At 44.2% G+C, this 23417-nt stretch overlaps 1 protein-coding gene across 1 annotated transcript in view; it reads right to left on the reverse strand.

Annotated features, from left to right (window-relative positions):
• CHRNA9 (cholinergic receptor nicotinic alpha 9 subunit) overlaps window positions 1-2470 on the reverse strand; it is a 31908-nt gene extending 29438 nt beyond the window's left edge. Inside the window, exon 1 of the mRNA XM_066574786.1 lies at window positions 2437-2470. Within this exon, the coding sequence (XP_066430883.1) occupies window positions 2437-2470 (34 nt within the window). The remainder of the gene's footprint in view (window positions 1-2436) is intronic.
• Between the last annotated feature and the right edge of the window lie 20947 nt (window positions 2471-23417).

A 23417-nucleotide genomic window follows, 5' to 3' on the forward strand; every position in this document is an offset into this window, starting at 1 on the left:
CATAATGTCAATTATGGGCGGGCCGTGAGCTGGACAGATTTCATTGACTTCAATGGAAGCCGTCCACACTGGAACTACAGTAAAATGGAGCATGCTGAAATTTTTCGTCCGCAAGCTGAAACCGCAATAGGTTTCCTCTCGTGTACATGAAGAATCATTTTACCATAGCATGCTATGGAGGGTTATTGCTGCGGAATCTGGAGGCAGATCCTGCTCTGATTTCCGCAGCAAAAATCCACCCGTGGGCATGAGGCCTTACTCCACCAAACTCAAGACAGTTGGAATGCAGTCACATGAGGCTCCATGTTCATCGCACTTCTATTTTGATCTATTCTGGTGTACAGGCCACCATGTTAGGCAAACAAGTTCTGTATATCAGAGGCTAAAACATAGCTAACACATAAAGGCTATGTACACCTTTGCACTGTTTTTTGAGTGGGTGGGTTTATGCTACACAGCTGACGGAAGCTGATCCTCTGCATGTTCAGGAGAAAATGACCAGCTGATCAGTGCTGGGAACATCCACCAGCCAGAAACTTGAATGTAGGAGAGCCTGCAAACCAATATGAGGCCTTCTAAATGCATAAGAAGGAAAACGCAATGCCAAAAACAGATAAGTGCATCATTTTTTCTTTATTGGAAGATATGTGTGTATTTTCACGGACAAAGGTTTCTATAGTCTTTAAAGAGTTTTCTTGGAATGAAAGAAAAGTTCCCAGGCTTAAATTGTGGAAAATAAAGAACACAATACCCACCTACTTCAGAGGCTTGTTGCTCAGCACTTAGAACATGTGTTGTACATTGACCACTCAACTAATTACAGGCTTCAGCAGTAATGGAAAAATAAATGCCGAAGCTTGTGATTGGCTGAACAGTCACATGCACAATGAATGACATATGACCACGAGCCTGCTACTTCTGTGTTCCAAGAGGAAGGCACAAGGGCTCCAGTGCTGGTCGGGGAGGTCTGATGCAAAAAAGTATGCAATTTTTCTTTATTTTACACAATTTTAAGCCTTGGAATTTAAGCAGCAAAACTAATTCTACAGGTCCCTGCATGCCGAGTGGGTGGAATCAATTGTAGGAAATGTTAGAGAATCACTCGCCAGCTGCTGTTCCTATATGTTAATGTTTTATGTTAATATTCTTTTTTTAAAAGAAAAGAGTTGCATATATATATGGTTAATCACTTTTATTGAATACCCACAGGTAGGACCTGGCATTCACAAAGTCACGGAATGAGAAAGTAGCATGCACAAGAGCACATATATCAACATATACAAAAAACATCAGCAATACATTAAATCCAAAAACTAAAAATGTAGAATAAAAAGGGAGGCGGAGGGAAATAGGGTCAGGGACGGGGACTGGAGGGTGGTGGGGCCACAACACAGCATTACAGACTATGTAGCCAGGTAGAGCATTCCTGGGTATCTTTGAACATTTTCCAGGGGTTCCCAAGCTGTAAAAGTGTGATGCATCTATCCTGATCCTCAGAAATGACCTACTCCATGAAATAGAATCACTGGGGCAGAGGAGGTCCCAGAAGGGAATAATAATGTTTAAGCTGGGTAGGACCCCTTAAAACATAACCTTTATTAACAATAATGTTTAAAAATGCTAATCAAAGACCAACGTGAAAGACGAAAAAAACAAAAAACAACAAAATTTGACTCATAGGTCAAGAGGGGCGTCAGATTCGAAAACCCCTAAATAATAGCATGGGGCTTTCTGTCTGGAATGACCAGTTCCAGAAAGCATGGTACCTATGCTGATCTGTCCTGTTTGGCTGTCAAAACTGAGATTTTGCCTAGCTTTATCAGATAAAGATAATGCATATAGCTTGTGAAAGTATTGCTAGGCCCTAACCCCATAGACCCATAGATAAAAAATAGCAAAAAGAGGACGTAACAAAGTCTCCAGCCCAGATGGTAGGCTGGAGATCAAACCTCCTCCACGAAATACATTTCGGAAAATGTGTCAAAGCACTCCTGTAAGCTGGGAATTTGGGAAGTTTTCCAATGGTGCGGAATAACTAATTGGGCTGCTGAGAGGAAGAAACATAACAAACCCTGTTGCAAGGAATAGAGATACCTTGCGATGATAGAGAGTAAATTCATTTCTGGGGACCACTGAAGATTAGCCTGCCAAACCTTGTTGTAGAGAAAATGAACAGCTAACCAGTGTGGAGCAGTTTTTCTAGATTCTCATCCAGTCACAGCACCAACAGAGGTGAGAGAATTCGGGAAAGAGGTCATGGAACAAAGCATGTGTTCTGTGTTGTGGGTAGGTGGTATCATGATGCAGATTCAGGATACGATGCAGCAGAAGGAGTTAGGCGTCATGTCCACAGGCATACAGAGTTTCCAAGTGTGGAATCACACATTGGTTTTCACCCATGCCCGCAGCCATGAGGCCTAAAGAATATTTTCTTACCTGTCTTGAGCTGGTGCGGGTCTTCTCCACCCATGGCCAGATCTTCTTTCTTCTGCGCTGCACATGCGCTCGGCGCGGGCGCGCATACTCAGTACTTTTTTTTTAACTCCTGTTTTCCCGTGGATCTGCAGGACATCCAATCAGAGCAATTTCTCACTGGGAGGCAGCTGGCCCGCAACTACAAAGAACACCAGCAGGTACCCCGCGGCAGTTGCTAGGTGAGTATGGATATTTTTTCCTCAGGTAGTGTAGCTGTGGCATTTAGGTCTGCAAAAATGTAGTACCAAGTTGTGGCGCATCTTCAGCAGCGCAGAAACTGCATTTCATTTCATTGGCCGACGCACAGCTGAAAACGACTAAAGATAGAACATGCATCACTGTCAAAGTGCAGCGTTAAAGACACTGCGTTTCTACGCTTGTGTCAACATCCCCATTGAAATAAATATGAGCGTTGTACAGCGGTTAGTGCTGCGCTGAAAAAGCAGTACTAACGCTGTACAAAAACGTCTGTGTGAGCGAGGCCTAAGAATACTGCGCTTTTTTTCTCTTCTTCTTCTTCCTTCTCTTTCTGGAGAATAAGAAGAATTTCTTTTCTTTCTTCTCTCTCCTCTCCTCACGCCCATATCACATCTTGTATCCAAGCTAGAGGAGGTACAACAGGGTACTAGAGCCTCCATGCCCCCCGTATCACATCTTGTATCCAAGCTAGAGCTGGTACAACAGGGTACTAGAGCCTCCGTGCCTACCTGTATCACATCTTATATCCAAATTAGAGGTGGTACAACAGGGTACTAGAGCCTCCATGCATGTCCATATCACATCTTGCACCTAAACTAGAGTATAACAGGGTACTAGAGCCTCCATGCCTGCCTGTATCACATGTTGTATCCAAGCTAGAGGCGATACAACAGGGTACTAGAGCCTCTATACCTGCCTGTATCACATCTTGTATCCAAGCTAGAGGTGGTACAACAGGGTACTAGAGCCTCCATGCCCCCCGTATCACATCTTGTATCCAAGCTAGAGGCGGTACAACAGGGTACTAGAGCCTCCATGCCTGCCCATATCACATCTTGTATACAAATTAGAGGCGGTACAACAGGGTACTAGAGCCTCCATGCCCGCCCGTATCACATCTTGTATCCAAGCTAGAGGCGGTACAACAGGGTACTAGAGCCTCCATGCCTGCCCGTATCACATCTTGTATCCAAGCTGGTAGGTGGTACAACAGGGTACCTTGTCAAGTGTTCAGTTTTCTGCAATAGATTCCCCTTTCGCTCTGATACTGTAATCACTTACTTATATCAACATTACAATCACACAGAGAAAGTTTCATTTGATTCTGACAACTCCTTTTAAGGGATGGATTGTTTTTGACAATGAGTGTCAACATGTATAATGTAGGGGGTGTATAGTAATGCATTCATTATTTTGTGCTTTATTAGGTTTATTTAATGTAAATTACTATGTACAAATGTTTCCAATTTGACATATACCCGATATAAACCATATGGCCAAAGACATGCGCACACCCTCCTATAGGCTCCTGTCCACAGGTGATTGCTCACTGCGTTATCCACGGGTAACACAGTGAACGCTTTCCATAGCGTTGCTATGGAAAGCGCAGCCCCAACGTCCATGAGCGGAGAATCATAGTGATTCTCCGTTCGCAGGATTCAAATTGCGGCATGCTGCGATTCTCCATGGTGAGCCTATCTATGAGATAGGCTCACCGTAGAGACCTGACAGGTCTCTCCCCTCGTCCCTTGAAAGCAATGGGAGAAGATCGGAATCCCCTCCTGCGACTGTCACAGCTGCAGCAGGGGATTCCTTCAGCCCCGCAGGGATGTGAGGCTGTCACATCCAGGGGCTTACCCTGGTTCTCAATAGGATCGGTGGCAGCAACGCCGGCCCCATTGAAAACAAAGGGATAATATTGCGATCTCCTGTTGCTGCTGTGACAGCAGTGGCAGGGGATTCCCTCATCCTCGCAAGGAGTCCCCTCATTATTGAATACTGTGACAGCAGCGTTGGGGTGTTCAGCGATGAGGGGACTCCCCGCTGGGGGTTAAAGGAAGGAATCCCCTGCCGCTGCTGTCACAGCAGCGGCAGAAGATCACGATCTTCTCCCTATGCTTTCAGTGGGCCGGCGCTGCTGCTTCTGGCCCCTTTGAGTGCAAGGTTAAAACCCTGTATGTGACAGCCTCACATCCCTGCGCGGCTAAAGGAATCCCCTGCTGCAGCTGTGACAGCTGCAGCAAGGGATCACGATCTTCTCCCATGCTGTAGTGTGAGGAGCAGGGATACTTTATGTATGAGGCTGCGGTGCATAGTAACAGCCCTACTGACACAAATTCCTCATCTAAAAGAAAGGATTTGGCAAACTCTAGAGAGACAAGTGCCTCCTCGCTCCCCTCCCATCTGCCAGACAATATTGGTGAGACAAGGTAAGCACAGTGATTGATCTTGTTAACTGGAGTAAATCACCCCATAAACTGGTAGAGACATTGAATTCAAATTACCCGACAAGTGGGAAAAAACTTCAAGACTTACTTTCTTTTACTTTTATGTATTTATGCATTATTAATTAAAGCTGTTTATCATCCATGTCAGCTCCTGGACTCTATATGACCTATCCTCAGAGCCTCCATGCTACGGCTACCGATAGGACGTATTTCCATACTTGGCACTCACCTGAACACCATTGACTAGAACAGAACATATGTCATTGCAGTCACCCCTGCCTAAGTATGTGAATAGAGGCACTATAGTGTCTCTAAAATAACTACACTTAGCACACACCGCATAAAAGCCTGAATTGTTTACCAGACCCTAAATTGGATTACAAGTGCCTCAGGAGAAAAGGAGAGACTCCGAGCTCAAACCATAGGCCCTCTCACACTTGAGCTTGTGCAAGTCTTAAGGCCCATTTACACGCAAAGACAATCTTTCAAATGATTGAAAGATTGCCAGTTTTAGCGATTGTTTTGCATAAAGTATTAATGGACACTAATGTCCATTAACACGTTATCAGTTTTATTTTCGTGTGAAAGGACCCCTGAGAGCTGTTTGCAGAGCCCAGCATGTGGTCTGAGCTCTGCACACAACTCCATTGTTCTCACAGGGGCTGCTGGCAGAATACAATGTAATCTCCAGCACCCACTGAGAACACAGTGTGCGGTCCCTGTTATCTCTCTCCGGCTAAATGATGGATTTTAAGCTCACCTTAAAATCATCGTTCAGCCGAAGAGTGAACAATGGCAGCGTTTACACGCAACGATTATTGCTCTAATGCCATTATTTAAACAAATTTTGTGCGATGATCATTGCTTGTAAATGGGTCTTAAGATAACCATGCTCATTGCCAAGCATTGACTGGTGTCTAGTAAAGTAGGCTATTATGCATATAATTCGGAATATATGACAACTAAGACATGATTAAGTCAGCATGGATAACAATACACAATCATGGATTTTTTGCCTCTTGTTTTAAAAGTTACCCTAATAAAGAAATCAGAAGCCTCATCTCTGTATTTTTCTGCTTTCTCTGGGTCCTTAGAATTCAAAAAAGTTGGTTCTTGCTGCCAGATGACTCAAAAATGTACTCTACATAGGTTTAGACCACTTGTCCCCTCTGTTTTCATTAAGTAAGGTAAGACAATCTAAAAGCAAAGGAGATCCCAAGAGCAGAAGTAGAATATACCACTTAGGTGCTAATTCAATATAAACATTTAGGAGGATGTGATGCTTTCATAACTATTTTCTGGTGAATCTTCCATTGTGACTCATATGTTCTAGACATCCGAAATTCCCCAAAGGTGAAAGAGAAGGAGCAATATAAAGTAATAGAGAAAACAAGCATGTTGTTTCTGTGTGAGACAGTATCAAGAGATTCTGGTGTGAAGTAAACACATCCTTTGCGAAAAGTTGTTAATGTTTCTTTCGTAATACTGTGGGCATCTCTACTGTTTTCTTTTGCAAATACAGTTGAGCCCAGATGAATTTGGAAAATAACACAATTTTCCTCCCAATGTTACTTCATTATTTCATGACACATTAAAGAGAAGAAAAGCCTGTGGGTGATTCCAAGCCTTGAATTTGCATGTAGCAGTTGCTCATGGGAGCTCTCAATATGTGTGTGGCAGGTTAAGTGTTAAGTTACTGCTGACAGAAGGTAGTGTCATAAATCAAGGATCAGTTCTTAACTTATAGTAATACTCCAAGAAAAATGTGAATCCTTATGGCCACAACCAGTTTGGTGCCGGCTAGACCAAGGGGCAGATTCCTTAATATTCACCCTTTAACTTCCATGCAAGGATCTGGACTTTGCTGTAGGGAATCTCCAGGTTGCCTTCCTTAGAGTAGACACCATTTGGTAGCTGGAAGAAGCAGTGATGATAGAATGAAGGCAAAATTTGCAGGTACTTAGACATGAGGAACACATCAGGAGCTTGGACCAGAGCCAGGAGATGCCAGGGACAGTGTCCAGAAGAGTGCCAAGGCATATTGCTGGATGGTGGTCTTGGCATGGGCATATAGTTATGGCAAAGGATACATGGTCACAATGTGACCACAGCAAGATATATGGATACAACTTTACATTCTGACTTGTGCCATGTCACTGTCCAGATACCTCTGAACCCAACTGTATAACAGTATAGTGTATTTGGTAAAGATTAGAGATGAGCGAGCACCAAAATGCTCGGGTGCTTGTTACTCGAGACGAACTTTTCGCGATGCTCGAGGGTTCGTTTCGAATAACGAACCCCATTGAAGTCAATGGGCGACCCGAGCATTTTTGTATATCGCCGATGCTCGCTAAGGTTTTCGTTTGTGAAAATCTGGGCAATTCAAGAAAGTGATGGGAACGACACAGCAACGGATAGGGCAGGCGAGGGGCTACATGTTGGGCTGCATCTCAAGTTCCCAGGTCCCACTATTAAGCCACAATAGCGGCAAGAGTGGCCCCCCCCCCTCCCAACAATTTTTACTTCTGAAAAGCCCTCATTAGCAATGCATACCTTAGCTAAGCACCACACTACCTCCAACAAAGCACAATCACTGCCTGCATGACACTCCGCTGCCACTTCTCCTGGGTTACATGCTGCCAATTCCCCCCCCCCACGACCCAGTGTCCACAGCGCACACCAAACTGTCCCTGCCCAGCCTTCAGCTGCCCTCATGCCATGCCACCCTCATGTCTATTTATAAGTGCGTCTGCCAGAGGAAAAGCAGGCACACACTGCAGAGGGTTGGCACGGCTAGGCAGCGACCCTCTTTAAAAGGGGCGGGGCGATAGTCCACAATGCTGTACAGAAGCAATGAGAAATCCAATCCTGTGCCACCTCCATCTGGAGCTGGACACGTGGGCATAGCAATGGGGAACCTATGTGCCACACACTATTCATTCTGTCAAGGTGTCTGCATGCCCCAGTCAGACCGCGGTATTTTATAAATAGTCACAGGCAGGTACAACTCCGCAATGGGAATTCCGTGTGCACCCACAGCATGGGTGGCTCCCTGGAACCCACCGGCTGTACATAAATGTATCCCATTGCAGTGCCCTGGACAGCAGAGCTAACGTCAGATGAAATGCAGGTGGGCTTCGGCCCACATTGCATGCCCCAGTCAGACTGGGGTTCTTTAGAAGTGGACAGATGCATTTACAACTCCGTGTGGACCCACAGCATGGGTGGCTCCCTGGAACCCACCGGCGGTACATAAATATATCCCATTGCATTGCTCATCACAGCTGAGGTAATAATGTCATGTTTAATGCAGGTGGGCTTCGGCCCACATTGCATGCCCCAGTCAGACTGGGGTTCTTTAGAAGTGGACACATGTAGTTACAACTCCGTGTGGACCGACAGCATGGGTGGGTGCCAGAAAGCCACCGGCGGTACATAAATATATCCCATTGCATTGCCCATCACAGCTGAGGTAATAATGTCATGTTTAATGCAGGTGGGCTTCGGCCCACACTGCATGCCCCAGTCAGACCGGGGTTCTTTAGAAGTGGACACACGTAGTTACAACTCCGTGTGGACCCACAGCATGGGTGGGTGCCAGGAAGCCACCGGCGGTACATAAATATATCCCATTGCATTGCCCAGCACAGCTGAGGTAATGTCATGTTTAATGCAGGTGGTCTTCGGCCCACACTGCATGCCCCAGTCAGACTGGGGTTCTTTAGAAGTGGACACATGCAGTTACAACTCCCTGTGGACCCACAGCATGGGTGGGTGCCAGAAAGCCACCGGCGGTACATAAATATATCCCATTGCATTGCCCATCACAGCTGAGGTAATAATGTCATGTTTAATGCAGGTGGGCTTCGGCCCACACTGCATGCCCCAGTCAGACCGGGGTTCTTTAGAAGTGGACACACGTAGTTACAACTCCGTGTGGACCCACAGCATGGGTGGGTGCCAGGAAGCCACCGGCGGTACATAAATATATCCCATTGCATTGCCCAGCACAGCTGAGGTAATGTCATGTTTAATGCAGGTGGTCTTCGGCCCACACTGCATGCCCCAGTCAGACTGGGGTTCTTTAGAAGTGGACACATGCAGTTACAACTCCCTGTGGACCCACAGCATGGGTGGGTGCCAGGAAGCCACCGGCGGTACATAAATATATCCCATTGCAGTGCCCAACACAGCTGATGTAACGTCAGCTGTAATGCAGGTGGGCTAAAAATTAATTGGATTACACTGTAGGCGAGGGCCCCCAAAAATTGGTGTACCAACAGTACTAATGTACCTGAGAAAAATTGCCCATGCCCAACCAAGAGGGCAGGTGAAACCCATTAATCGCTTTGGTTAATGTGGCTTAATTGGTAACTAGGCCTGGAGGCAGCCCAGTTAAAATAAAAATTGGTTGAGGTGAAAGTTTCAACGCTTTAATGAGCATTGAAACGTATAAAAATTGTTTAGAAAAATTATATGACTGGGCCTTGTGGGCCTAAGAAAAATTGCCCGCTCGGCGTGATTACGTCAGGTTTCAGGAGGAGGAGCAGGAGGAGGAGGAGGAATATTATACACAGATTGATGAAGCAAAAAGGTCCCCGTTTTGGATGGTGAGAGAGAACAATGCTTCCATCCGCGGGTGCAGCCTACGTATTGCTTAGGTATCGCTGCTGTCCGCTGGTGGAGAAGAGAAGTCTGGGGAAATCCAGGCTTTGTTCCTCTTGATGAGTGTAAGCCTGTCGGCACTGTCGGTTGACAGGCGGGTACGCTTATCCGTGATGATTCCCCCAGCCACACTAAACACAGTCTCTGACAAGACGCTAGCCGCAGGACAAGCAAGCACCTCCAGGGCATACAGCGCGAGTTCAGGCCACGTGTCCAGCTTCAACACCCAGTAGTTGTAGGGGGCAGAGGCGTCACCGAGGACGGTCGTGCGATCGGCTACGTACTCCCTCACCATCCTTTTACAGTGCTCCCGCCAACTCAGCCTTGACTGGGGACCGGTGACACAGTCTTGCTGGGGAGCCATAAAGCTGTCAAAGGCCTTAGAGAGTGTTCCCCTGCCTGTGCTGTACATGCTGCCTGATCTCTGCGCCTCCCCTGCTACCTGGGCCGCGGAAATGCGCCTTCGGCCACTAGCGCTGTCGGATGGGAAGTTTACCATCAGTTTGTCCACCAGCGCCCTGTGGTATAGCATCATTCTCGAACCCCTTTCCTCTTCGGGAATGAGAGTGGAAAGGCTCTCCTTATACCGTGGGTCGAGCAGTGTGTACACGCAGTAATCCGTAGTGGCCAGAATGCGTGTAACGCGAGGGTTACGAGAAAGGCATCCTAACATGAAGTCAGCCATGTGTGCCAGGGTACCTGTACGCAACACATGGCTGTCCTCACTAGGAAGATCACTTTCAGGATCCTCCTCCTCTGGCCATACACGCTGAAAGGATGACAGGCAAGCAGCATCTGTCCCCTCAGCAGTGGGCCAAGCTGTCTCTTCCCCCTCCTCCTCATGCTCCTCCCCCTCCTCCTCAACGCGCTGAGATATAGACATGAGGTTGCTCTGACTATCCAGCGACATACTGTCTTCCCCCGCCTCCGTTTCTGATTCCAAAGCGTCTGCCTTTATGCTTTGCAGGGAACTTCTCAAGAGGCATAGCAGAGGAATAGTGACGCTAATGATTGCAGCATCCCCGCTCACCATCTGGGTAGACTCCTCAAAGTTTCCAAGGACCTGGCAGATGGCTGCCAACCAGGCCCACTCTTCTGTAAAGAATTGAGGAGGCTGACTCCCACTGCGCCGCCCATGTTGGAGTTGGTATTCCACTATAGCTCTACGCTGCTCATAGAGTCTGGCCAACATGTGGAGCGTAGAGTTCCACTGTGTGGGCACGTCGCACAGCAGTCGGTGCACTGGCAGATTAAACCGATGTTGCAGTGTCCGCAGGGTGGCAGCGTGAGTGTGGGATTTGCGGAAATGTGCGCAGAGCTGGCGCACCTTTCTGAGCAGGTATGACAAGTGGGGGTAGCTTTTCAGAAAGCGCTGAACCACCAAATTAAAGACATGGGCCAGGCATGGCACGTGCGTGAGGCTGCCGAGCTGCAGAGCCACCACCAGGTTACGGCCGTTGTCACACACGACCATGCCCGGTTGGAGGCTCAGCGGCGCAAGCCAGCGGTCAGTCTGCTCTGTCAGACCCTGCAGCAGTTCGTGGGCCGTGTGCCTCTTCTCTCCTAAGCTGAGTAGTTTCAGCACGGCCTGCTGACGCTTGCCCACCGCTGTGCTGCCACGCCGCGTGACACCGACTGCTGGCGACGTGCTGCTGCTGACACATCTTGATTGCGAGACAGAGGTTGCGTAGGAGGAGGAGGAGGGTGGTTTAGTGGAGGAAGCATACACCCCCGCAGATACCACCACCGAGCTGGGGCACGCAATTCGGGGGGTGGGTAGGACGTGAGCGGTCCCAGGCTCTGACTCTGTCCCAGCCTCCACTAAATTCACCCAATGTGCCGTCAGGGAGATATAGTGGCCCTGCCCGCCTGTGCTTGTCCACGTGTCTGTTGTTAAGTGGACCTTGGCAGTAACCGCGTTGGTGAGGGCACGTACAATGTTGCGGAAGACGTGGTCATGCAGGCCTGGGACGGCACATCGGGAAAAGTAGTGGCGACTGGGAACCGAGTAGCGTGGGGCCGCCATCATGCTTTTGAAAGCCTCCGTTTCCACAAGCCTATACGGCAGCATCTCTAGGCTGATCAATTTGGCAATGTGCACGTTTAACGCTTGAGCGTGCGGGTGCGTGGCGTCGTACTTGCGCTTGCGCTCAAACAGTGGCGCTAGCGACGTCTGGACGCTGCGCTGAGAGACATTGCTGGATGGGGCCGAGGACAGCGGAGGTGAGGGTGTGGGTGCAGGCCAGGAGACGGTACTGCCTGTGTCCTCAGAGGGGGGTTGCATCTCAGTGGCAGGTTGGGGCACAGGGGGAGAGGCAGTGGTGCAAACCGGAGGCGGTGAACGGGCATCGTCTCACCTTGTGGGATGCTTGGCCATCATATGCCTGCGCATGCTGGTGGTGGTGCCTCCCCAGCTGATCTTGGCGCGACAAAGGTTGCACACCACTGTTCGTCGGTCGTCAGGCGTCTCTGTGAAAAACTGCCACACCGTAGAGCACCTTGACCTCTGCAGGGTGGCATGGCGCGAGGGGGCGCTTTGGGAACCAGTTGGTGGATTATTCGGTCTGGCCCTGCCTCTACCCCTGGCCACCGCACTGGCTCGGCCTGTGCCCACACTCTGACTTGGGCCTCCGCATCCTCGCCCGCGTCCACGTCCTATAGGCCTACCCCTACCCCTCAGCATGGTGTACTACCAGTAGTGCAGAAACAGAACGCTGTAATTAAATGTGCCGCTTATTGGCCTGTGGTTGGAGGCTGACTTCGTTTACGGAACGCCAGGAAATAATTTGGCGCAAGCCTGCTGTAACACTTAGCTGGCTGCGTATGATTTTGTAGAACTACTACACCCAGCACACACAGACCCAGAACACTGAGCACAGTGACAGGCAGGCCAAATAGATTTTTTGCCCAATATTTTTTAGAAAAGGCCCACTGCCTATATTCAATCAATAATATATGTCTTCTGTCCCTGCCTCCACACTTCTGTCCCTGGAGTGTGTCACAGAACTGCAGAGTGTTGCACTATTAATTGCAACACAGCGGTGATTTCAGAGCCCAGACAGAGCCAGGAAATAATTTGACGCAAGCCTGCTGTAACACTTAGCTGGCTGCATATGATTTTGTAGAACTACTACAACCAGCACACACAGACCCAGAACACTGAGCACAGTGACAGGCAGCCCAAATAGATTTTTTGCCCAATATTTTTTAGAAAAGGCCCACTGCCTATATTCAATCAATAATATATGTCTTCTGTCCCTGCCTCCACACTTCTGTCCCTGGAGTATTACTGCAGGGCGCAATGCTCTGCACGGCCGATATACCAAAAAAAAAAATGTGCAACACTGCAAAAAGCTGGCTCCACAGTACTGCACACGGTTAGATGTGGCCCTAAGAAGGACCGTTGGAGTTCTTGAAGCCTACAATAACTCCTAACACTCTCCCTATAGCAGCTCCAGCATCAGCAGCACTGTCCCTGAACTATGTCACAACGCATCTGTGGCGAGCCGCGGGAGGGGCCGATTTTTATACTCGGGTGACACCTGATCTCGCCAGCCGCTCACTGCAGGGGGGTGGTATAGGGCTTGAACGTCGCAGGGGGAAGTTGTAATGCCTTCCCTGTCTTTCAATTGGCCAGAAAAGCGCGCTAACGTCTCAGAGATGAAAGTGAAAGTAACTCGAACATCGCGTGGTACTCGTTACGAGTAACGAGCATCTCGAACACGCTAATACTCGAACGAGTATCAAGTTTGGACGAGTACGTTCGCTCATCTCTAGTAGAGACCGTTGTTGTGCACTTTACTTCAATCCCTTAACATCTAACATTCTCTGCCTAGTTGTTTTTGTATTTGGTTTGAACTGTATCACTCATAGACTCATGTTTCCTTTTTGGTACAATACCTGTGCTACCATATATGCAAAAGCCATGCCTTCTTAAGCTGATGTGTGCCAGTAACCTACTTTCCCTGTTTGCATCAGTGTCAAACCACATTAATAGTGATCATAGAGGTCAGCCCACTCCTGTATCAATTCTCCCGTATACCAGATCAATCCTTCTTCAATGTGCCATATTACTCCTTCAGTAGCTCTGTAATATACAAAGATAATGGGGCTTATTTACTTAGACTAGCATTTCAAATGCCAGTCTAAATAAGCATTACACCTGGCTGCAAGCAACAAATGCGGACATCCAGCTTGGCTGCACTGACAGCGGCCAGAGGATCAGCTAATCAATGGGGACCCTCGGCGATCAACTTTTGATCACCTATCCTGAGGCTAGGTCATCAATTTAAATGTAAATAAAACTACAACATACAGCAGAAACTGTAATAACATTAGACAAACAAAGTTGCCACATGGCAACCAAAAGCCTGTTGGTTATGCCCCATCAAAATAAATTATAACTATTATTATATAATAAGTGAAATAAAACAACTACGAAAATATTAAAATTACAAGACTTTTTCAGTTCCTATAAACTAAAGTATTCATGGACCATAGATCAGGCCATAATGGTATAGAACTTGGGACGTAACCAAGCTGACTCCTATCATGCTAGAATATGGAGGGATTGAATGTCAGCCACATTTCCCCACATGTATATACGGAGCAGCAGTAAAGTCCTGAGCTAAAGGGTAAAACTGTAAAATGCAAACTGTACAAGAATAAAGACAATGCATACCTAAACATCTTGGCTCGATAAGAATGAGAGTTGACACTCCAGTAGCTAGGCATGTGAACATGTATGGTGGTAACATTGAATCCCTCACCCTGGAACTCCTAAGATCTTCGGCTCATGTGGACCCCCAATGTGAGTCCATTAGATTCACAGTTAATTCTTTCAAAATTTGTTTATTGATTTTCCAATCTGCATAACACATCTGAATATATTTATCTGATACAATTGCAGAGCATACTCTTATGCAAAACAATAAGAATAGCCAAAACGACAGAAACATTAAACCAAGTAAGAAGAGAGGAAGAGAGGGGGGAGGGGAAAACAAGGGGAGGGGAATTTAGACTTTCACCTGTCTCTGAACGAGGGGTTGTTGGATGGGGCGGAGTAGAGTAGTGGAGCGGGCGGCAGCCCTGCGCAGTTCCCGTCAAGCTTCCCCGTCTCTTTCTACGCTGATCTGTCGGTAAGCCACCTAAGGAAAGATGGTGAGTTCCTGAAATCCACCCAGGGCGCCCATATGTCCTTTGTACCAGCTGACGTCCGGTTAGGCATGGACTCAGAGCTCCGAAGGTCCTCCCTGTATTTTATGTGGTCTACAGCCTCTACCCATGCCGTCCTCGGGATCGCCCCCCTCTGTCTCCAGTGCTGTGAGATGATGTGGCGCATAGCCATGATGAAGCGTCTGAGGAGCCCTTTTTTGACTCTACAGATGGGACCTGGCACCATGGAGAGGAGGGCGATCTCAGAAGTCAGGGCAACAGGCGTCAGGCTCACCCTTCCATGTACCCTGGCGATGTCCCCCCATAAAGGAGCAATTAGCGGGCACGACCACCATACGTGTAACATAGTTCCCACCTCTGCACGGCACCTCCAACATTCATCTGTGGTTTCAAGGAAGATTCTGTGAAGTCTGTCTGGGGTTCTGTACCCACAGTTAATTCTAAGCACTGTATCTCACATTACACAGCAAATGTGGTTTCAAAAAAAACGTTTCTTAACTATTTGCTACTTTCTATTATTTCACCATTAAAATGTTCAAAATATCACAAACACATTTTATAAGTGATCCTTGAAGCTCCTTATTAATCTCCTTTCTTACACAAGATATTGAAACTGGTGTTACCAAATGATACTCCGCTGTTAATTTCCTTTAAACATTGTTGGCCCTTCCTTGTAACTGAAGAGTGTTCACTGGACACATTGTTCTTACACATTGTATTTTGCATACTTCCTTTCTTGGAATCACATAAGTAGCACTTTCTTTTCTTCGGTGTATCTGACGTAAAAACAGGTGAGCTTCCACTGGCATGAGGAGAAACAAGGTTTTCCATAGACTGAGTGTCTTTATTCTCGTAGAGTTTACATTTTATAGTTGTACACTTTAGCTCAGGACTTTACTGCTGCTCCATATATACATGTGGGGGATTGTGTCCGGCGTTCAACCCCTTCATATTCTAGTCAGCTTAGTGACTTCCCAATGTCTGTAACATTGTGGCCTGATCTATGATCCATGAATATTTTAGTCTATAGGAGCTGCAAGAGTCTTGTCATTTTAATATTATCATAGGAGTTTGATTTCACTTTTATAACAAACCCTTCACTGAATAGAAACCCTTAACCCTTTTCCAATCCAATTTGTATCCTGGTTTTCCTAGGGGGCTTACTCTTTTTCTACCGTTATACAATGGCGCTATCTGCTATCTAAAGCCAGTACTGCATGAGGCTCCAACAGCAGAGAGGCTGGCAATATACAGTAAAAGAACCCTGATGGACATCTTCCAACATCGGAGCTGTACAGCCTAAAATCATAATATTAAGACGTCAGACCGTGGATTGGAAATATAGTTCATTGTTCTCCAGATAATACGTATTATTGAAATGGGAGAGTAGATTTCCCTCAGGGATCACAACACTAGAAAGCAGAAAAAGGCGACAACTACTTATAGAGTGGTATGATCTCACTATCCCTTCTAGATTTATAAGTAGAGGATGTCTCATCAAGGATTACCAAGCCAAGTAGTTAACCTGTGGCAAGTTCTCTCTGACTGCACATCCCTATCTTTTAACAGCCCACGGGATAGGTCACCAGAGGACTGTCCTCTATTCTTATTAGGATTGATCCTCCTTGCCTAGATCGGATGGCCCAAAAGTAACTGGGTCACCCACTGTAAATTCAGAGTGTCTGGCATGGGGAATCTTTAACCGTGGCTGCTAAAGAATAGACTCTTGGTTGCAGGTCCCCCTAACTAAATTACTAGTAGAGATTAACTCTCATCCAATCAATATTTGACTTCCTCTATAAGTGTTTTACTAACTACAGACTCTAGTCATAGCTACATTGTTGTCCCTAAACCATGGTTTAAGATTCAGGGTTCAAGAAACAGAGTCCAAGATAGAGTGCCTCGATTCAAGGTAAAAATTCAAAGAGATGAGGAGTTCTCAAGAGTTAAAGGGTTTAACGCGTTTCTTTGATCTCTCAATTTATCAAGAACCATATAGTTATGTTAAAGTTAACATGACCTCAGGTAAGCTACATGAATAGATTCTAAGAGCATACTGCAAATTCCTCAAGCCCACAGTCCATATATGATGTGTCCTGTTTGAATCAATGAGCATGCCCCTATACCTGAGGAACAGGTTGTTTTCTAGAACTCTTAAGTTCCAAAACTAAGGTATACTGATAGACTTCTATCTTCCCTAAGAGTGTAATTTAAGCTACTCAGAGTCAATCCTCCGAGTCACTCTATCTGATCAGAGAGCAATCCCCCAAGCCTAAAATAATAAAGAGGAGAGTAGCAGAACCGTCAGCCCTGATGGTGGACTGACGGCTAATCTTTTATAATAAAGGTTATGTTTAACTTTGGTGGGGATCATAACCAAAAGGCTTTTGGTTGCTCTGTGGAAACTTTGTTTGTCTACTAGTTTAATAGCCTGGTGTGACCCTGGGTGATTTCTTGAATTATTTGTTTCATAAATTAATATCAGTGACACACGTTGTAAGATAAATATGGTGCATCATGCTAGACACTTTTACTTTTACTAACTCATGTCTGGCCTACTTTACACCAGTATGTTGTGCCTAAAAACTAGTAAATGCCTGTAATCTACTGCTTTTTACAACTGCAACTAGCCATTTCCCTTTTTGTAGAAACTTTTCAACACTTGTGTGAAATGTAAAAAGTGTCTAAAATACATAATTTTGGACACTGGATGCATGTTAATTTTTTGGCGCAACTTGAGCCAGAAATTCTGGAGCATTTTGTTTTGTAAATCTTGTCTATTATATATTTTTTTTAAAACATGATAAAATGAAAAAAATGATTCCCAATGCCACCTGCCATGCTGTCCAGCAGAATATCTAAGATGAAGTTAGACAACATCACTACCACTTTTTGCAGTAAGTATTTTTCTTTAGAACTGATTCAAATTGGGCACTGGTGCTTTCAAATATTGTAGCCTGGATGATGTGTGGTCCATGATGGATTCTGTTTAGAAAACTCTCAAATCTAGACCACACACGTCAAACACAAGGCCTGTGGACTGAATCCATCCTGCCACCTCATTTTATGTGACCCAGGGGTGTAACCATAGGGATGCACGAGCCTTAGAGGGTGCATAAGGCTTCTCTTTTCCATATAGGGGGACCAGTACTATGACTTAAGCATTATACTTGGGGGCCCCATTACAGATTTTGCAAGTTACGCCTTTGATGTGACCCGCCCACCGTCTAGCAAGCCCATGCAACATTCCACTCTGTGTCTGTGTGCACCATCCTGAACACAGCTTGGATACTGAGGGAAGAGGTCCGTGGCCACAAGCTCAAAAGCGACTACTGCCACACCTGAACTACAGGCTGGGTGAGTGGAATGCCTGTATGGATGCTGGATTGCCAGAGGCCAGTAGTGGGGGGTCACTATTACTACTGGAACTATTATGGGGGTCACTTATTACTACTGGGGCCAATATAGGGGAAACTATTAATTTTGGACCCCCCCCCATGGGGAGGACTATTACCACTAATGTAGGGGCCACTATGGGGGTCATTATTACTACTGGAACAACTAGTGGGGTCATTATTACTACTGGGGCCTCTATGAAAGGTCACTATTACTACTACAGCCACTATGAGGGATGCTATTACTACTGGGGCTACAATGGGGGTCCCTATTACTACTGTGGCCACTATGGGAGCACTTTTACTACTGGGGCCATTATGGGAGCACTATTACTATTGGGGAAATTATGGGGGTCACTATTATTACTGGGGCCACTATGGGGGTCACTTACTACTGGAGCCACTATATGGGTCACTATTACTACAGGGGCCACTTAATTACTTTTTTATTTAAAGAGTGATGATCAAATGGTGTATAAAAAGGTAATGTTCTAACTAGCTTCTATAGAGCAACTCTTTGAATAGATTTTCGCACTCAGGGAAATCTTATTGTGAGGTTTTAATATTACATCTACATAGAGATATGTTTATAACTGCTACAAGCAATTACTACCAATGAGAGGAAACAAATAGCAGCCACAAGGTCACATAAACTGCATTTTGCAGGAAACCAAATAGAAGACTGTTTATTATCTTATCAACTATGCAGTGTTCTCTTTTTGCCGTTTACATGTCGTGTTACCGATGAGTAACTTTTAATATGTGAATTTGCTTACTATGATTGTATCGGTTTTTGGGAAATGGTTTTAATATACGATGTTCCCGTGGCGGTATAGATAGATATTTCAGTCATTCGTTCTTTTTAGTTCGTACCTTGTTATCTGCTATAGTGTTGCTTTCTTCATTATATTTAAATCTATAGATTCACACACATGGCTTTGAGTAATTCTGTTTTTGTTATCTTGCAGGGGGGGTCACACCAAACTAGAGATCTTGGGGTTTTCTGGTAATGCGTGCGGCCGGAGAGTCAGGAAACATACGGGGGGAGTTTAAAAAGCCAACTCTGCTTCATTTATCTATCTTTGTACGAGAGTTTATAGATACATCCAATGGACTACTTAGCATGGTAAAATATCAAAAGTCTCATTTACAGCGGCAAGATGCTACAAAAACTATAAATATGATTATCTAATGTCATTATTCTATTATGGTATTTTGGGTTTGCTTTCCTAAAAAAGTTCAATAGAAGGTGGTCCTACATCACCGTTTGTGAAATGTTTCTATACGGTATTCATTTATGTATCCTTTTTCAAATAAATGGAAAAAATAAAATAAACCCATCTGCAATATGAAATAAAAAATACGACAAAAAAAAACATTTTTTATAGTTGCTACAAAATTACTGTAAAGTTGGTTTGTTTTTCATTCACTTCTTTACTGCACTTTTTACTGGCCAGAGAAATATGAGGTGGACATTGCCTTAGGGATAATGCCTGCGAGGGACAATTGGACACGTATATTGCTGCTGTTTTAGCAGAATTCTGGTGTAAATAAGTTGCACTTTTTTGGCACAAATCAATTTAGACAAATTTACTATTGATTTGTGCTTAAAAGAACAGATGTTACCCCTCTCGTTCCACTTTGGGGGCGGAGTTTGAGTGGAGTGAGGTTTTATGATAGATTTTAAGTATTGCGACTTTTTAAAAAGTTGCAAAAGTTGTCACCATCTTACTCCAAAGTGACTCCACATTTCTAGATATAGTTACAAGACGCAACAATTTCATGAGCATTGTGTGACACTTCATAAATGTGTCACATTTTTAACCCTTTAATTACACAGGGCTATTGATGCCCCAGTGTCCGGGTCGCCTTCCTCTACTTCTGGTATGCCCATTTTAAAAAAAACATAACTTTTTGAAATTTTCTTGCGACATATCTACATAAGGGCTTGTTTTTTGTGGACCAAGTTGTATTTTTTAACAGCACTATTAGCATACCATATAATATATTGGAAGACTTTTAAAGATTTCTATGTGGGGCAATGCGGGAAAAAAAAACAATTGCACCATCCAATGGGGGGGGTATTTTTTTAACAGCATTGATGGTACAGTAAAAGGGACATGTTATCTCTATTCTGTGGGTCAGTACGATTACAGCAATACCAAGTTTCTATTGTTTTCTTTACATAGTAATACTTAAAAAAAAAAATTTAAGAATTGCTTTCTGTTGTTATCTTTTAAATATATTATTTTCATAACTTTTATTTTTTGATTGGCAGGGCTCATGTTTTGTGGTGTGACCTGTTTGTATTGGTAGAAATTTTAGGAACAAATGTTTTTTGATAGCTTTTATTCAATTTTTTCTTGGAGACCGAGTGACCAACAATTCTGACATTGTGTTTTTTTTCTGTCATAGTTAATCATGTAAGATTAATAATATGATAGTTTAATAAACTCGACCTCTCCAGATGTAACAATACCAGTTTCTAAAAATGTTTACATTTTTTTTTTGGATGCGACGTCTGTAAAAAGTTTTTCTTTTCAACTTTAAACATTTTTTATTTTTAGAACAATTAAAAAAATCTCAATTTTATCTCTATTTTACTTATTTTTACTAGTCCCCATAGAAGACTTGCGATCATTTCATCGCTTATACGGTATGATGCAGTACTATCGTACAGCATTATACTGTATTTTAAAAAGCTACATGAAAAGTGAGGTAAAAAAATACAAAGTGGGAGCTCACAAGCCTGCAAAAATCACGAATGGGTACTTTAGTTATAAAGAGTAATAGTTCTGATATCTACCTATAAAGCGTAAAAAAAAATGCAAAACTATAACTTTCTTTTTATCATGATTCTTATTGGCCATTGCTGGTTAATTAGCTGCCTGGTGATTAGTGAGATATTCGGTCAGCTATTTTGCATTTCTTTAATGGCTGCTTCTTGTTTCTTTGTAGGATGCTCTTACACAAAGCATCTTCTAGCGCTCAGCGTGCTGAAGCTCTGAAAACCTCAGAGGCTTTTGAAGTGATAATATGACACCGGTAGAGCTCTATGGGTTCTACCATACCTCCATGTATTTGTGATTTTATACAGAGATTTGTTTTTTACTGTATATGCCATGTATGTTACATTGTATATTTGTATTTATAAACAAAAAAATTGGTAACGGTGCAAACTTCCAATACCGACGATTTGAGGCTAAATGGGGAAAATTCAGAATTCTCTTGTATTGACAAAACCCAACAAAAAAATGTTTCAGGGTAGTTAACCTCTTCCTCGGCTTAGTTGGGGAAGCACATTGTTTGGGTAGAAATTTCGTATATTAGCAGAGATGAGCGAGCATACTTGCTAAGGGCAATTACTCGATCGAGCATTGCCCTTAGCGAGTATGCTCGCTCATCTCTACATATTAGTATGTAGAAACGTTGGAAACCTATTTTACCCATTTTGTCTCAAATTACCTGCGTCGCTTTTTGGTTTACTCTACAAGTAGCTTTGGTCATGCTCTCCCGTTTTGGGAGTTAGCGTATTTCAGGTTTGACGGGGCTTCCGGGACATCTTCACTCTATATTATATTATATACAAGTTTTTGTGCCATTTAAAGGCTTTTTTTGATATACAATCCTAGGGGTAGCTCCACCCATTTTTTCCCTCTTCATTTCTTGTGTTGCATTGTATGACACAGATATTTGTGTATTACAGTTACATAATTACAAATCGAATGAACGGAAATCCTAATGCAATCCCGATTAATTCTGCAATGACATCCACATGAATTATGCTTTTCTCATATGTTAATACATATATTTATTTCTGCTATTGCCCTTTAATTTTTAACAAATGTTCACAATATTATATGTTCTATGCAACAATGCAAATAAGGCTTTACCCATCTGTCTTGCTATTGCTCTGAACACCTTTTTCTCTTTCTGTGGTTGTGTAGGTCTTTGCTATGGAAAGGCTCTTGTTATTATATATGGTATCCCACCTACCTGGAATTTTATACTGTCACCTTCAAATAAGGGAGACCCTCCCCCACATGAGTCACAAGAACAATGTTAAAGATTCATATTGTGTCAAAACAAAAGAGAAAATAATTTGCTTCTGTTAAGCTGAACCTTAATAGTGGTTATGTGAAGTGCACTACGCTGTGCATATGGGTATATACATGTTGTCATACTACACTGACAGCGTCGTGGCACATTAGGCCGATCCTAGCACAAATTAGTTCTAGATTTTTGCAAATACTGGTAGAAAATGTAATCTACTAAAACTATAGGATGTGTATTCACCAGGGAAATCATATTGAAGAGCAATCATTTACAGTACATAGCACCTCATCTGTCTAATAAAAAAGTGTAATTTCAAAATGAACCAGAAATGGGGTGCCGATATTCAAAAAGGGATAGAAAAGTGAAGCTGGAGACTATAGGCCGGTAAGTCTGACTTCTATTGTGGGTAAATGTTTGAGGAGTTTTGAAGAGATATCATGAAGTATCTCAAGGAAAATAGCTCTATAACCCTATATCAGCATGGATTTATGGGAGATTGCTCCTATCATACCAACCTGATCAGCTTCTGTGAGGAGGTAAGTTCTAGACTGGACTGGGGAGAGTCATTGGACTTTGTGTATCTGGACTTTTCCAAAGCGTTTGATACTGTGCCACATAAAAGGTCGGTATATAAAATGAGAATGCTTGGTCTGGGTGAGAATGTGTGTAAGTGGGTAAGTAACTGGCTCAGTGATAGAAAGCTGAGGGTGGTTATAAATGGTACATACTCTGATTGGGTCACTGTTACTATACTCCTCTGTTTGGGTCTCCTCTTGGCTTTGTTTCCTCCTCTCTAATGTTCTAAGGTGCTACCAACAGCTCATCAGCACCCTGCAACACAATCACTTAGTTCTGCTACTATATTTATGTTACAAGCTTGGTGCTGGGGCTGTGTTTATGTTATGAGCTTGTTTCTGGTGTTGCATTTATGTATTTAGCTTGGCTTTGGTGCTGTATTTATCTTATGAAGTTTTTTCATTCTTGTGTATGTTATGAGCTTGGTTCTGGTGCTGTATTTATTTTATGCGCTTGGTTCTGGTCCTGTATTTATGTTCAGATCTTAGTTCTGGTGCTGTATTTATGTACTGAGCTTAGTTCTGGTGCTGTATTTATGTACTGAGCTTAGTTGTGGTGCTGTATTTATGTACTGAGCTTAGTTCTGGTGCTGTATTTATGTTATGAGGTTGGTTCATGCTATATGTATGCTATGAGCTTGGTTCTG

Source organism: Eleutherodactylus coqui, chromosome 7 (assembly GCF_035609145.1).
Source record: "Eleutherodactylus coqui strain aEleCoq1 chromosome 7, aEleCoq1.hap1, whole genome shotgun sequence".
Classification (NCBI taxonomy): domain Eukaryota; kingdom Metazoa; phylum Chordata; class Amphibia; order Anura; family Eleutherodactylidae; genus Eleutherodactylus; species Eleutherodactylus coqui.